General features: G+C 39.1%; 2 protein-coding genes and 1 non-coding gene across 3 annotated transcripts; 1 reads left to right on the top strand and 2 right to left on the bottom strand.

The window, feature by feature from the left end:
* Positions 1–789: 789 nt before the first annotated feature.
* Positions 790–2,358, top strand: LOC130088535 (protein ATP6V1FNB). Its single transcript, XM_056255341.1, has 2 exons — positions 790–1,275; positions 2,028–2,358. The coding sequence occupies exons 1-2, from the start codon at positions 867–869 to the stop codon at positions 2,144–2,146; spliced, it is 528 nt and encodes a 175-aa protein (XP_056111316.1). The 5' UTR covers positions 790–866; the 3' UTR covers positions 2,147–2,358.
* Positions 2,359–2,445: 87 nt separating this feature from the next.
* Positions 2,446–13,398, bottom strand: LOC130088540 (deoxyribonuclease gamma-like). Its single transcript, XM_056255348.1, has 8 exons — positions 13,231–13,398; positions 11,735–11,823; positions 11,186–11,282; positions 10,695–10,803; positions 10,500–10,612; positions 9,963–10,120; positions 8,840–8,936; positions 2,446–2,718 (listed from the first exon to the last, which is right to left on the bottom strand). The coding sequence occupies exons 1-8, from the start codon at positions 13,396–13,398 to the stop codon at positions 2,653–2,655; spliced, it is 897 nt and encodes a 298-aa protein (XP_056111323.1). The 3' UTR covers positions 2,446–2,652.
* A 784-nt stretch (positions 13,399–14,182) lies between these two features.
* trnas-uga (transfer RNA serine (anticodon UGA)) lies at positions 14,183–14,283 on the bottom strand. The gene has a single exon. It is a non-coding gene; the product is annotated as a tRNA-Ser (tRNA).
* Positions 14,284–14,647: the final 364 nt, after the last annotated feature.

The raw sequence follows: 14,647 nt of genomic DNA, 5'->3' as shown, positions 1-14,647 counted from the left end.
GACAGATTTAAGCATTACAGCTCCTGATTAAAGGATTAGGTCAGGCGGCGAAAGCTAGCCTAAAATACGACTGAAACCAGCCTACGCTAGTTTACTGGTCTAGCTGCTCTGTTTACTGGTTTTGGGGCACTTTTCATCTGTTTGTGTTGGAAGAGACCATCATAAACCAGCTTAGGGTAAATTTACATGACAAAGATGTACTAAAAATGGAAACGTTTTTCCTTTGTGATTTTCGTGTATGACAACGTTGTCAAAACGAACCTTGTTCACACCGAAAACGACTAAAAACGCTGTATTGTTCATGCCAGGCCAATAGTTGAAAATGTCATTTTATAGAGAAACATACATACGTCTCGATCATGGTCTCGATGCGTCTATTGACTGAACACGAAATGCGCATGCGCATGACCTCGCGTCACGGTTTTAGTAGTTTACACGGAGACGATAACAGTTTCGTTTTCAAAAACTTGCTTTGAAACCTGTTTTCAAAAGTTTGCGTTTTCAGGCCCCCCAAAACGCGTTGTCATGTAAATGAATAGCCAAAACGCATAGATTTTTTTCCCCCTTTTTAGTTGAAAACAAAACTTGTCGTGTAAATGGTCCCTTAGTTTCAGCATTTCTACTCTGAGACCCTATTGTTTTTCATGCCTTCTGTATGTGACTCTTTCTCTGCTGAAACTGATTCCCTTTGCTCTGGCGCTCAGCAGAGTCTCTTTTGTTCTCCTGTCCAGCACATTCAGTGTGTGTGTGTGTGTGTGTGTTTATAATGCCTCTCCTCTGTCCTCTGAGTGATCTTTCCCCTGATTGGTCAGCTCTGCACCTCTTATGTTTCTGTGGCCTCACTGTCCCGTTAATCAGTCAGAGACATGAGGAACCTGCTGACCACCCAGGACCAGAACTTCTACCGTGAGCTGATCCTGAAGGAGGCTTACACACGGCTGGCGTGGAAGATGAAGTACAGTGAAGAATACCCGACAACCTTCACGGCTCGCAGGTCCAAGTCCACAGGTGTTTTTAACCCTCCAGCTGCCAGTAAACTCACACTACCCCCTGTGGTTCAGAAGCCGGAGAAGAAGCCTGTGATAGTGCGCCGATCCCTCAGCGAAGCCCCTCTGATGAGGCCCGTGACCCCGCAGACTAAAGCTGATCTTTATCAGGGATTGTCCAACGAAGGCAAAGGACGACACCTGTACCTGAGGAAGCGAGCCCAAAAAGGCCCTGAAGAAAAGTTTGATTATCCTATTCTCTCGTCTTGGGATTATGGATGGAGATTAGGTGAGTAAAAAGTGGGAAAAATTGAAAAAAATGTGAACCAAAGTTTAATATTGTAGAGTTGAGGATTTCAACAAACCTTTCAGCAGTAGTAAACGTGATGCTTTTTGTAAACCCCACTAATGATGATTAATATTTTAGTAATTATCTTTTTGTATTTAGGATAAATTCCTGTTTGTATTGTGACACTTTTCAAAAGTTTAGGGATGGTAATGTTTTTCAAAAGAAGTCTCTTCTGCTCACCAAGGCTGCATTTATTTGATAAAAAAAATACAGTAAAACAGAAATAATGTGAAATATTATTACAATGTAAAAAAAAAAAAAAAAATCTATGTGAAAATATTGTAAAAATGTAATTTATTCCTGTGATCAAAGCTGAATTTTCAGCATCCTTAGTCTAGTCTTCAGTGTCACATGATCCTTCAGAAATCACTCTAATATGAGGATTTGATGCTCAGGAATTTCTGATATTATCAATATCAAAAATTAGTTATATACAGTATATATTTTTTTAGGATTCTTTGATGAATAGAAAGTATTAATGTATTTAATGCATCCTTGCTGAATAAAAGCAGTACTTTTTTTAAAAAAAACTTGAAAAGTTGTGTATAAAACCAAATATTGTTAGTAGTATATTAGTAAAATGGTTAATCCTCCTGAATATGAAATATTAAAGAGTAAAATATTAACAATAATGGCTACATGTCATTGTGAAACTCTTCCTCCATCGAGCACTAAACCCGTTGTTTCCTCAGGAGACTATGAGACTGACTGTAAGACTCCAGCCAGCGGGAGATCTGGGATTGTACGCAACACTTTCTACGCCAGGAATGGCATTTTTAATATTCCCACAGTGACGGATCAGCTCGGATGAAACGCACTCAATCCACCTCAACGCCTTCAATCCAAGCATTTTCTGAAGTAAATCTGTATATACTGTAAATGAAATCATATATTTTCTGTCTAAGCATATGCATTATCAATACATGGTGTAATTCCCTACGATTTGAAATCATTTGATAAAACATTTATTGTAAAAGGCTGTTATAGAACATGCAAATGTCAATAAACCTCTTTTACAGTTAATCAGTGGAGAAATGTGGATGGGTTAAATGTGTAACAGCTTTGCAAACTAACTCTACGGTCTCATAGCAACTGGTAAACCAACACTGCAGACGCTGGTTCATAATTAACAAGCACTGGAAGCTCTTCTTCATCTTTCAGTGAAGCATTTCTGTTCTTCTTCTGAAGTGCTGAACTCTCACTTTCTGCGTCTCTGATTATGTTTGAACCGCTTCACTTTATAATAAGCTGTTCTTCATTCTCTTCTGTAGCACTAATGAAGCAGACGAGCGGGAAAAGAGTAAAGTGAGAATGTTGTCATCCTCTCCTCTGTGCTCGAGTCACAGTGAAGCAGAGCGGGAAATGATCACTCACTGCCAGAGCCTGAAACAGACAGACAGATAGATAGAGAGACAGACAGACAGACAGATAGAGAGACAGACAGACAGACAGACAGATAGAGAGACAGACAGACAGTTAGAAGATGGAAGATTTTTATTGCTGTTTATTTTCATGTAAAAACTTATTTATTTATTTGTTTGTATTGTATAGTGTTATGAATGCTTTGGCAATGTAAAGATTTCTTTCACCATGCCAATAAAGCTATTTGAATCTTGAATAAGACAGACAGACAGATAGAGAGACAGACAGACAGACAGACAGACAGATAGATAGATAGATAGATAGATAGATAGATAGATAGATAGATAGATAGATAGATAGATAGATAGATAGATAGATAGATAGATAGATAGATAGATAGATAGATAGAGAAACAGACAGACAGATAGATAGAGAGACAGAGACACACAGACAGATAGATAGAGAGACAGACAGACAGATAGATAGATAGATAGATAGATAGATAGATAGATAGATAGATAGATAGAGACAGACAGACAGACACACAGACAGATAGATAGAGAGACAGACAGATAGATAGAGACAGACAGATAGAGAGACAGACAGACAGACAGACAGATAGAGAGACAGACAGACAGATAGATAGATAGATAGATAGATAGATAGAGAAACAGACAGACAGATAGATAGAGAGACAGAGACACACAGACAGATAGATAGAGAGACAGACAGACAGATAGATAGATAGATAGATAGATAGATAGATAGATAGATAGATAGATAGATAGATAGATAGAGACAGACAGACAGACACACAGACAGATAGATAGAGAGACAGACAGATAGATAGAGACAGACAGATAGAGAGACAGACAGACAGACAGACAGATAGAGAGACAGACAGACAGACAGATAGATAGATAGATAGATAGATAGATAGATAGATAGATAGATAGAGAAACAGACAGACAGATAGATAGAGAGACAGAGACACACAGACAGATAGATAGATAGATAGAGACAGACAAAGATACTTTTCAAAACTAAAAATATATAAAGACAAAATTAGAGCAAAGAAGCAACACCATCTGACCAAAAGTATACAAGAATTAGAAAATTCAATAAATCATAATCAGTTCTGGGATATGTGGAATAATCTGAGCACGGCAAAACCACAAGACCTACCAATACAAGACGGAGAAATTTGGACAAATCATTTTGAAAACTTATATAAAGAAATCCCATCAAACCAACTCAATGATAATTATAATCTGACCAAACAAAATCTACAAACCTATGAAGAGACAATTAAAAATAATCAAAATCCACTTGACTTCCCAATTACACATGAAGAATTGGCAAACAAACTCAAAAGCCAAAAAGGTAATAAATCTTGTGGTCCTGACAGCATTCTAGGAGAGATGCTGAAACACAGCACACCGGAGCTGCAGGCGGCGCTGCTCAAACTATTCAACACCGTACTCCGTTCAGGCTGTTTTCCTGACATCTGGAGCCAAGGACTCATTACCCCAATCCATAAGAGTGGAAATAAATTGGATCCTAATAATTTCAGAGGCATTTGTGTGAGCAGTAATCTGGGGAAGTTATTTAGCAGTATTTTAAACAATAGAATTGTAAGCTTCCTTAACGAACACAATGTCCTGAGCTCGAGTCAGATTGGCTTCGTTCCAAATCACAGAACTACCGACCACATTTACACCCTACACACCCTAATCGATAAACACGTAAAACAGACCAAAAATGGAAAAATATTTGCATGCTTTGTCGATTTCAAAAAAGCATTTGATTCTATTTGGCACAACAGATTATATTATAAACTTTTACAAAGTGGTGTAGGGGGTAAAGTCTATGACATTATAAAATCAATGTATTCGAACAACAAATGTGCAATACGAATTGGCAACAAACATACAGAATTCTTCACCCAGAAAAGAGGAGTGCGGCAGGGCTGTAGCCTGAGTCCAACGCTGTTCAACATCTACATTAATGAGCTAGCGGTGCAGCTGGAGCAGTCTACAGGCCCTGGACTCACTCTACAGGACAGGAGCATCAAGCTCTTGCTGTACGCAGACGACCTGGTGCTGCTGTCACCCACTGCACAGGGACTACAGCAGCACCTGGACCTGCTGCACAACTACTGCCAGAACTGGGCCCTGGCAGTCAACCTCACAAAGACCAACATTATGGTCTTTCAGAAGAAGCCCAGATGTCAGGAACACAGATACCAGTTCAGTCTAGGCAGCACCGGCCTAGAGCACACGATGCAGTACACTTACCTCGGCCTGGTCATCACTGCATCGGGGAGTTTCAGTATGGCAGTGAATGCTCTTAAAGATAAAGCTCGAAGAGCTCTATATGCAATTAAGAAGAAATTCCAAAACACTGAATTACCGATTCCAATCTGGTGTAAAATCTTTGATAGTGTAATCCAGCCCATTGCGCTGTATGGAAGTGAGGTTTGGGGTCCACTCAGTGATCAGAGCTACACTAGATGGGACAGACATCCAACAGAAGCCCTACACACAGAATTCTGCAAGATGATACTAAAACTACAAAGAAAAACACCCAATAATGCATGTAGGGCAGAATTAGGCCGATTCCCATCGATGATTGATATACAAAAAAGATCCCTCAAATTCTGGATGCATCTAAAATCAAGTCCCACAGAATCGCTACATTTTAAAGCATTACAAACCCAAGAACTGAACCCCGAAAAGAGTCTCCTCAGTCAGCTGGTCCTGAGACTCACTAACCCGACTAACCCTACTAACACTAACCAGTCTCAGACCAGCTCTGCTCCTCACACACACATCAGAATAAACCAAATTATCAAACAGTCTAAAAATACATATCTGGAACATTGGGATCAGGAAACCAAAACACAAAGTAAATTACAATTCTATCGAAATCTGAAATCAAATTATGAAATGGAAGAATATCTCCAGAGTGTGAGAGACACAAAGCAGAGACGGATCCTGAGCAAGTACAGGCTGAGTGAACACAGTCTCGCCATCGAGACCGGCAGACACAGAAAGAGCTGGTTACCCCGAGAGCAAAGGGTGTGTGTTCAGTGTAGGACAGGAGAGATCGAGACAGAGACACACTTCCTCCTTCACTGTCACAGACACAGCTCAGTCAGAGACCTCTACTTCAATAAAATTAATAACTTAATACAGGGCTTTACAGCCATGACTGAAGTAGAACAGATAAAGATCCTACTAGGAGAGGGACAGACCGCAACACTGGCTGCCAGATACGTGTATGTGTGCCACAGCCTGAGAGACAGCAGGTGAATGTGTGTGTGTGTGTGTGTGTGTGTGTGTGTGTGTGTGTGTGTGTATGTGTGTGTGTGACCTCAGGGTGTTTCCCTACTGCCCACCACAGTGACTTCAGTAATGTGTGTGTGTGTGTTTATGTATGTTAAAACACTGTGGTATCAAAATGTTCACAGATATTCTAATCTGTTACACTGTTCACTTGTACAATTAATTTAATTTGTACATTTAAATTTAATTTATGTTATAATATTCAAGTATGTTGATGTCTTTATAATTTTCCTATGTATTCCAAGCTTTGGCAATATTGTCATATATACAGTCATGCCAATAAAGCAATTTGAATTGAATTGAATTGAATTGAATAGAGACAGACAGACACACAGACAGATAGATAGAGAGACAGACAGATAGATAGAGACAGACAGATAGAGAGACAGACACAGATAGACAGACAGATAGACAGACAGATAGAGAGACAGACAGACAGACACACACACACAGACAGATAGATAGAGAGACAGACAGGTAGAGAGACAGACAGACACACACACAGACAGATAGATAGAGAGACAGACACACAGATAGATAGAGAGACAGACACACAGACAGACAGATAGAGAGACAGACAGATAGAGAGACAGACAGACAGGTAGAGAGACAGACAGACAGGTAGAGAGACAGACAGACACACACACAGACAGATAGATAGAGAGACAGACACACAGACAGATAGAGAGACAGACAGACAGGTAGAGAGACAGACAGCTGTTAGTGTTTTCTTTGCTTTCCTGTAAGGGATACTGGGGCAAGTTGTCACACATTTTACTCTAGTGAATATTTCTCAGGGTCGGCTCTATAGCGTGGGGCATGTTGTCATAAGAACTGTTTATTAATACTATTTTAAGCTAGAGTCTATAACATACCTGTAAACTATATTGGCAAAATTTTGGGACGTCTGCCTTTACATGCACATGAACTTTAATGACATCCAGTTCTTAATCCGTAGGGTTTAATGTGGAGTTGGTCCACCCTTTCAGCTATAACAGCTTCAGCTCTTCTGGGAAGGCTATCCACAAGGTTTAGGAGTGTGTTATGGGAATTTTTGACCATTCTTCTAGAAGTGGATTTGTGAGGTCAGGCACTGATGTTGGACGAGAAGGCCTGGCTCGCAGTCTCACTCTAATTCATCCCAAAGCTGTTCTATCGGGCCAGTCCAGTTCCTCCACACCAAACTCGCTAATCCATGTCTTTATGGCCCTTGCTTTGTGCACTGGTGTGCAGTTATGTTGGAAAAGGAACATCCCCAAACTGTTCCCACAAAGTTGGGAGCATGAAATTGTCCAAAATGTCTTGGTATGCTGAAGCATTAAGAGTTCCTTTCACTGGAACTAAGAGGCCAAGCCCAACCCATGAAAAACAACCCCGCACCATAACCCCCCCTCCACCAAACTTTACACTTGGCACAATGCAGTCAGGCAAGTCCCGTTCTCCAGGCAACCGCCAAACCCAGACTCATCCATTGGATTGCCAGACAGAGAAGTGTGATTCATCACTCCAGAGAACAGGTCTCACTGCTCTAGAGTCCAGTGGAGGCGTGCTTCACACCACTGCATCCCACGCTTTACACCAGCTACTCGGCCATGGAAACCCGTTCCACGAAGCTCTCTACGCACTGTTCTTGAGCTAATCTGAAGGCCACATGAAGTTTGGAGGTCTGTAGCTATTGACTCTGCAGAAAATTGGTGACTTCTGCGCACTGTGAGCGTTTAGCATGCGCTGACCCCGCTCTGTGATCTTACCGACCAGTTCATGGATGAGTTGCTGTTGTTCCCAATAGCTGGGTTTCAGTCACGTGATTATGATGACGCGCGAAATTCAGATGGAGGGCAGGGGAGTGAAGAGCGCAATGGACGAGATGGAGGAAAGTCCGTACTGTACTACTTTACACGCTATTACAAGAGAAAGATATAAACAAAAAATCAAACATATGTTGGACGTGATCCTTACGTTATGAAGAGGAGCGATTTTCAACTGAATTGAAAGATTTTCCTGCCATCGAGGCGGTAGATATCAGCAACTACCTCGTCTTACAGACATACTTTGACTTTACAAAGTTCGTAAATGTTACACGTTACTCAAACATAGCCACTTAAGTTGTATTAACTCACCATTGACGAAGTGATCACTGCACAAACGGGCATTTTCCCATTCGGCTCCTCCCGACCGCAGACGTAGGTTTGCAAGCCGTTTTTCCGGAGTTTTTCGGTCAATTTCTTGCATTTTCCCCCTTTATGAACAACAACTTTTGGTACACGATAAAAACTCCTCGTGGTTTGATCGATTTAAGTAACCATAAACGACGCAAAACATAGGCATTTTGAGTTTGTTATAGTGCTTTCTAAATACAGCAAATCACTTCCTGCCCTCCATTTGCATTTCGCGCCATGGCAACGCAGTGGCGTGACGTCATATGAAAACAAGCTATTGCTTGTGAACAGTTGACAGTGGAATATTTAGTAGTGAGGAAATTTCACTAATGGACTTATTGCACAGGTGGCAACCTCCAATCACCGTGGAAGTGAGTGGAACGGGAATTCAATGATTTTGAGGGGTGTCCCAATACTTTTGGCAATATAGTGCATTTGCATTTAATGCTGTTTCATTAATATCTTTGTATAAGATGTAGCCGTGTGACAACTTGCCCCAGTCTCCCTTAATCTCGATAATCTTGCTAATTTGTCAGTTTGCTTGATTTTCTTCTAGAAAACATAATACTTCAGTGACATTGTTATTTAATAATTACATGTATCTACCATTTACATGGTTTTGTAGATTATATTTACCTCCTGCTCGGTGAGGCCAAACTCATCTTTAAAGTTGAAGACCTCCACTGATTCAGGATTCACAGCCGCAATCATCTTCTCTCCGCGGAGGACAACCCTGGGGAGGAGTGGGACAGATTCATCAAACTCAGGCTTTTAAAGCTGTATTTTCAACCATTTATGCCTTTATTATGATAGAAATGAAGAGAGGTGTCAGGAAGCGATGGAAGAGGAGAGAGAGGGAAGAGGGGTTGGGAAAGGACCACGACCCGGGACTCAAACTTGCTTCAAAATTACTTACGATTTTTTTTTTTGTATATTCTAAAAACATGAAAATAAATCTGTCCACAGGGCAAGAAAAATAATCTTTTCACTTTGAAATAAGTTTATTTTTCTTGACCCGTGAACATTTAGTTTCTTGTTTTAGGCATGAACTCACTATATCTCAAGTCATTTTGCTTCTCAAGTAATCTTGATTTAAACATGTTTAGATATTTGTAACACAAACAAAATGCAAAACAAGAAAATAAATACTAAGTAAGAATTGTTTTTGCAGTGCGTCCACATGGTTATTGCTCCAACCAAACCCAGTTTTTACACTTTCATATATTAGACTCTAGACAGTATACCAAATACATCAAATCATAATACCGGTACACTCTTTCTTATTTTGCCATTTAGCTGATGCTTTTATTCTTAACATGTATGTGATAAGATCAGATCCTTAACCATTAAACTACCCAAATGTCCTTGTCAAAGTTCAAAGTTCTTCAAAGTTCTTGTCAAACAAACATAATACATAAGTCTAAATACATATGCTCTTAAAAAAAAAGGTTCTTTATTGGCATCGGTGGTTCCATGAAAAACATGTAACACCCATATAACCTTTACATTACACAAGAACAGAAAAAACTTTGGGGAACCAAAAAACTATGTTCCAATCAATGATCTAATCTATAATCCATCACTGCAAAAAACAAAAAAAACTTTTTCTAGTGCGCATGAACAACCCATAAAATGAAAGGTTGACCCCGACCTGACCCTGAAATCTGAATGTTGTTTCAGGTCGATTCTTGGCATAAACAGTCATATATGTCATATTTAGAGTAAAATACAGTTTTATCAAGTAAATAACTCTGCAGACCTGTCATAAGCACAGTTGGTGGAGGTCTTCACTGACGTGTCCAGACTGTCATCCGTCAGCCACACAAACTCTCTCTCCGAGCGCAGACGGATGTTCATCCACTGCCTCTTGGGAACGTAACCGCAGGCGGCGTTGAAATCTCCCATGATGATGAAGTTCTGACACAAGATGAAACTGAGTGAGGAACAGGACCTCACAGAAACCAGGTGTGTGGATCTCTGACACTATTACACACCATATTCCCCCAAAAGGAGAATACGCTGTTGTCGTTATAGAACAGTAAAAGCAATATATAAACAAACGTTTTTCACCAAATGCAATAACAAATTGAATAAGAGGAATGGAAATGTGAATATTTGAAGCTTTGATATTGTGAGTGTGTGGAGATGTAGATTTTGCGTATTGTTAATTGTTTTGTGATTGTATGACGAGACCAAAGACCAATTTACAGCTAAGGCTGAACAATAAAGTACTACAATAACTACAAAAGAGTTGATCTGTTAGTCAGGGAACATAACATAACATGCAAACTCTTACGTCAGATCGCCACATCTGTGAAATATTCTGATAAACATCATACAGTTCGTCGATTTCTTTCACAGCGGCTTCTGGGACCGTATGAATAGGAATGATGACAAAATCCTTGATTTCTGTTGTAAGACAGACATAAACATGCTGGTCATAATTTCTTCCTCTTCTTTACGGAGGTCAGAGGTTCTTCTTCTGTCTCACCAGTGTTTGGAGCTGAGAACCACACGACAAACGGTTCTCGAGCAAAAGCATCTTCATCTCCGCTTTGTGTGTCTGGATACTGATAGACGGCTTTCACAGTCAGCATCTTCTGCCTGATATGATCACAACTACATTATTATTGCACTCTGATTTTATTATAAATGCATTCGGCAGATGGTTTGATATAAAGCAACAGAGTTTGTGTTTTCACTTGGCGTACTTACTCTAACATGTTTCATTACTTTGACTTTATTAATTACATTTTTTGTACAGCTAATAAACGCTTATTTCGCTTTTGCAGTTCAGCACTGAAAAAAATGGCTTCAGAGCAAAATTATTAATTGTATACATAATATACTGTATGTTGTTTAATACCTAAATGTATAGAAATACATCAAACCACATATGCATTCCTTCAGCTGAATTAATATATCTGTTTTTGCATGCAAAACAACATTAATAATTATGAAATATTTCTTCATAAATCCCACATGCCTGTAAATGAAGGCATACTGCTCCTTGTATGTTTTCCTCCCGAGTCTTTCGCTAATAACAGAGCTAAATGTATGTGCTCGTGTCCTGGACCTGCTGTGAGGGACAACACACACAAAAATATCGTTTTGTTTGTCATTTTCCTGTATTCATCCAGGCTTTATGATCTCATCTGATGTTATAGACCTTATGCACCAGAGAAACAAGCGCGCCGCCATCTTTAGAATATTGTCTTTGAACTTCCGTTTTTGCGGTCGCTCTGTATTATTTCTATGGCATCGCTGTCCAGGAGTATTTAGCTGGTGAAGTTGATTTACTTATTGTAGAGTTAACGAAAGTTATCATGAGCATTGTACTGTTTATGATAAGCATTGTAAAGCATATGTCTTCTTAACAAATGGACCTTGGGAATTTTTTTAACGAGCCGTTCGTTCATAACTACGCAAGATCGCTGTGAAAATACAGACCGGAAGTCAAAGGACAATGAGCTCAGCGCGGAGAAGGGGCGTGGCTACATAAGGTCTAGATGTGAGCAGAAGTGTGTGTACCTGTTCAGGTGAGTCATGAGTTGATCAAACGCTTTTCCTTTCACATCTTTGATCTCCAGGATGAGCATGAGGTCACAGCGACTGATGATCTGCACGGATTGGTTTAAATTCAGCACTCTTTGCACATATACAGTAAATTCACACTTCAAAGTAAAGGGGATGAGATTTTGTGTTCCTCAAAGAACCTTTCAGGGAATCGTTCCTAAAAGAACCGGTTTTCTGAGTGTGAAGAACATTTGAAAATTCCAAAGAATCTTTTTCCACTATAAAGAACATTTGGTAACACTTTACTTGAAGGGGTGTGCATAAGACTGACATGACACCTTCATAATCATGACATGACACATGAGGTTTCATGCATGTTTATGACAACTGTCGTTAAGTGTCATTCGCTCAATTATGACATTTTGAATGCAAATATGACATTGCTTGAGATGTCTTGGTAATGACACCTTGACATAAACCAATACATCATAACCTGCAGTGTCTTTGTCATGACAACTTGACATTACTAAGACAACACAACCTGTCATAAACATGATATAGCAGATTAATTATCAAACTTTAGAAACCACTTAGCTTCATGGGTTAACATTACATTAAACTGTCATGTGGTTGGTTTTGACATTGGCTGTCATGAGATCATTATAACATTTTAATGACAAATTCAATGTGTATCACTGTAGTTGAGGTCAAGAAAAATATTCATGACACAGTTATAATGCCTCATGACAGCCAATGTCAACACCAACCACCTGACAGTTTAATGTAATGTTAACCCATAAAGCTAAGTGGTTTCTCAAGTTTGATAATTAATCTGCTATATCATGTTTATGACAGGTTGTGTTGTCTTAGTAATGTCAAGTTGTCATGACAAAGACACTGCAGGTTATGATGTATTGGTTTATGTCAAGTTGTCATACCAAGACATCTCAAACAATGTCATATTTGCATTCAAAATGACATGATTGAGTGAATGACACTTAATGACAGTTGTCATAAACATGCATGAAACCTCCATCATATTAATGACGTGTCATGATTATGAGGGTGTCATGTCAGTCTTATGCACACCCCTTCAAGTAAAGTGTTATAAAGAAGCTGTATTTTTAAGAGCGTGTGCCCTTGCAGTCGCCAGAATCTGAACTTTTGGTGACCTTGGAATATCTGAACATTCGTGTGTTCCCAAAAACATTGAGAATGACAAAATGTCTTGTTCTTCTGTGTTCTCCTGCCTTGACACATTGTGAAACAATGTCACTAAAGTTTATAACAACATTAGACGACGTTTAGTAACACAATGTTATCTGATCTGCACTGGATTGACATTTTCGTAGAGTGGGACTGCGGCCAAGTCCTTTAGTGAGTGTTTTTCCATATGTTTATTATGCATTCGAACAAAATGCAATTTAAAGCATTATGCAATACATTTAGAATAGCATCAAAGCATTTGTGTTAATTATTAAATAGCATGCACAAATAAATACAAGGCTGACCTGCACTATGATGTCCAGCACATCAGGTCTGGAGACTTTACTCTCCCCGAACGACTGTATGTTGAAGGAGCAGACGTGGAGACCGACGGCTCCTCCGAGGGTCAGCAGGATCAGAGCGCTCAACATCTCACAGCTCAAACAACACGGACTTCTGGGAACTTCCTTCATTTATACTGCAACCGACCGAACACTTCCTGAGCTTATCTGATGGCCACCACTCTGCATTCTGGCAACAGGAACAGATTCCTGGTTTAATACGTGTTATTTCTCTTCTATTTAAAGATGGTTTTGTGCTTGAGGCAATCAATCATTTAAATAATATAATTTTCATATAAAAAGGGTTTGAAATTAACATTAACTGTGGTGGTAGGGTAGCCCATATCAACTCACTAGCTAATTTGGCAGGTTATGATTAATAAATTATTGATAAATCCTCCAACCAGGAGAGTGTCTTATTTTATTTTGGTGGTTGTAAATCTAAAGGCTATTCAATGATTCCTTGTTTAATAATATTAATAATTCAATAATAAATATATAAATAATCTATTTTATGATATACAATCAAATTTAAGCAGTGATTGATTTTGAAGTTCAGAATGGCCGGTAAATTAAAAATTTAGTAGCCAAATTGTCTGCTTTGAAATGTTTCATTGCCTGCATTTAAAGTCAAACTTTATGTATTATGAAATTGGTTTTAAAATTGGCTGTTTTATTTAATATCTAGCTATAAATAGATGTGATTGTATCTCTAAGTAGGCTATTTATAGGAACAACAGTTACTGAAAAATTATTAATATGCCAGATGCACTGGTGAAGTCATGCTTGAAATGTCATGTCATACCCAAATAAACAGCCTATTGATAGATCCCTGCCTTCTTCCCGAATTCAGCACCAACCTTCACTTAGAGTCGTTTTGGATTTTTTTTATAGATCCAGTTTTGATTAAAGACATAGTCCATCGCTGCGAGCAGGGTTCGAACCTGGGTGGGGAGACCCCATTGGATTTCAAGTCCAACACCTTAACCACTCGGCCAAAAATGGGGCAAAATGGACTGCTATGAGGGGGAAAGAAAGGGAAAAGAAAGGGGAAAGAGAGGAGAAGGGGGGAGAGAAGGAGAGAAGATGAAAAAAATCCATCAAACTGAATGAACACTCACAGAGGATTTAAATAAAGGGTTTAATTGTTTTTTGACTATTTAAAAGTACCATTTAAAACTAAAAATACTGATCTGACAAACACACCACACACTCTTGCCAGGACTTGCACCTGGAATCTTTCACCCAAAGGATGAATGTGTTACTATTACACCACATGAGTTGTGTTTACACCACCAGCACTGCAAACACAGCAACTAAAAACAAAATGTTCACAGTACAGCAAACATAATTATAAACTGAACTATATACAAATATAGAA

The sequence above is a fragment of the Rhinichthys klamathensis genome, unplaced genomic scaffold, assembly GCF_029890125.1.
Source record: "Rhinichthys klamathensis goyatoka isolate OS25496 unplaced genomic scaffold, OSU_Roscu_1.1 h1tg000120l_1, whole genome shotgun sequence".
Classification (NCBI taxonomy): domain Eukaryota; kingdom Metazoa; phylum Chordata; class Actinopteri; order Cypriniformes; family Leuciscidae; genus Rhinichthys; species Rhinichthys klamathensis.
Note: the sequence above shows the minus strand (reverse complement) of the source record. Positions and strands in the feature narration are given on the sequence as shown.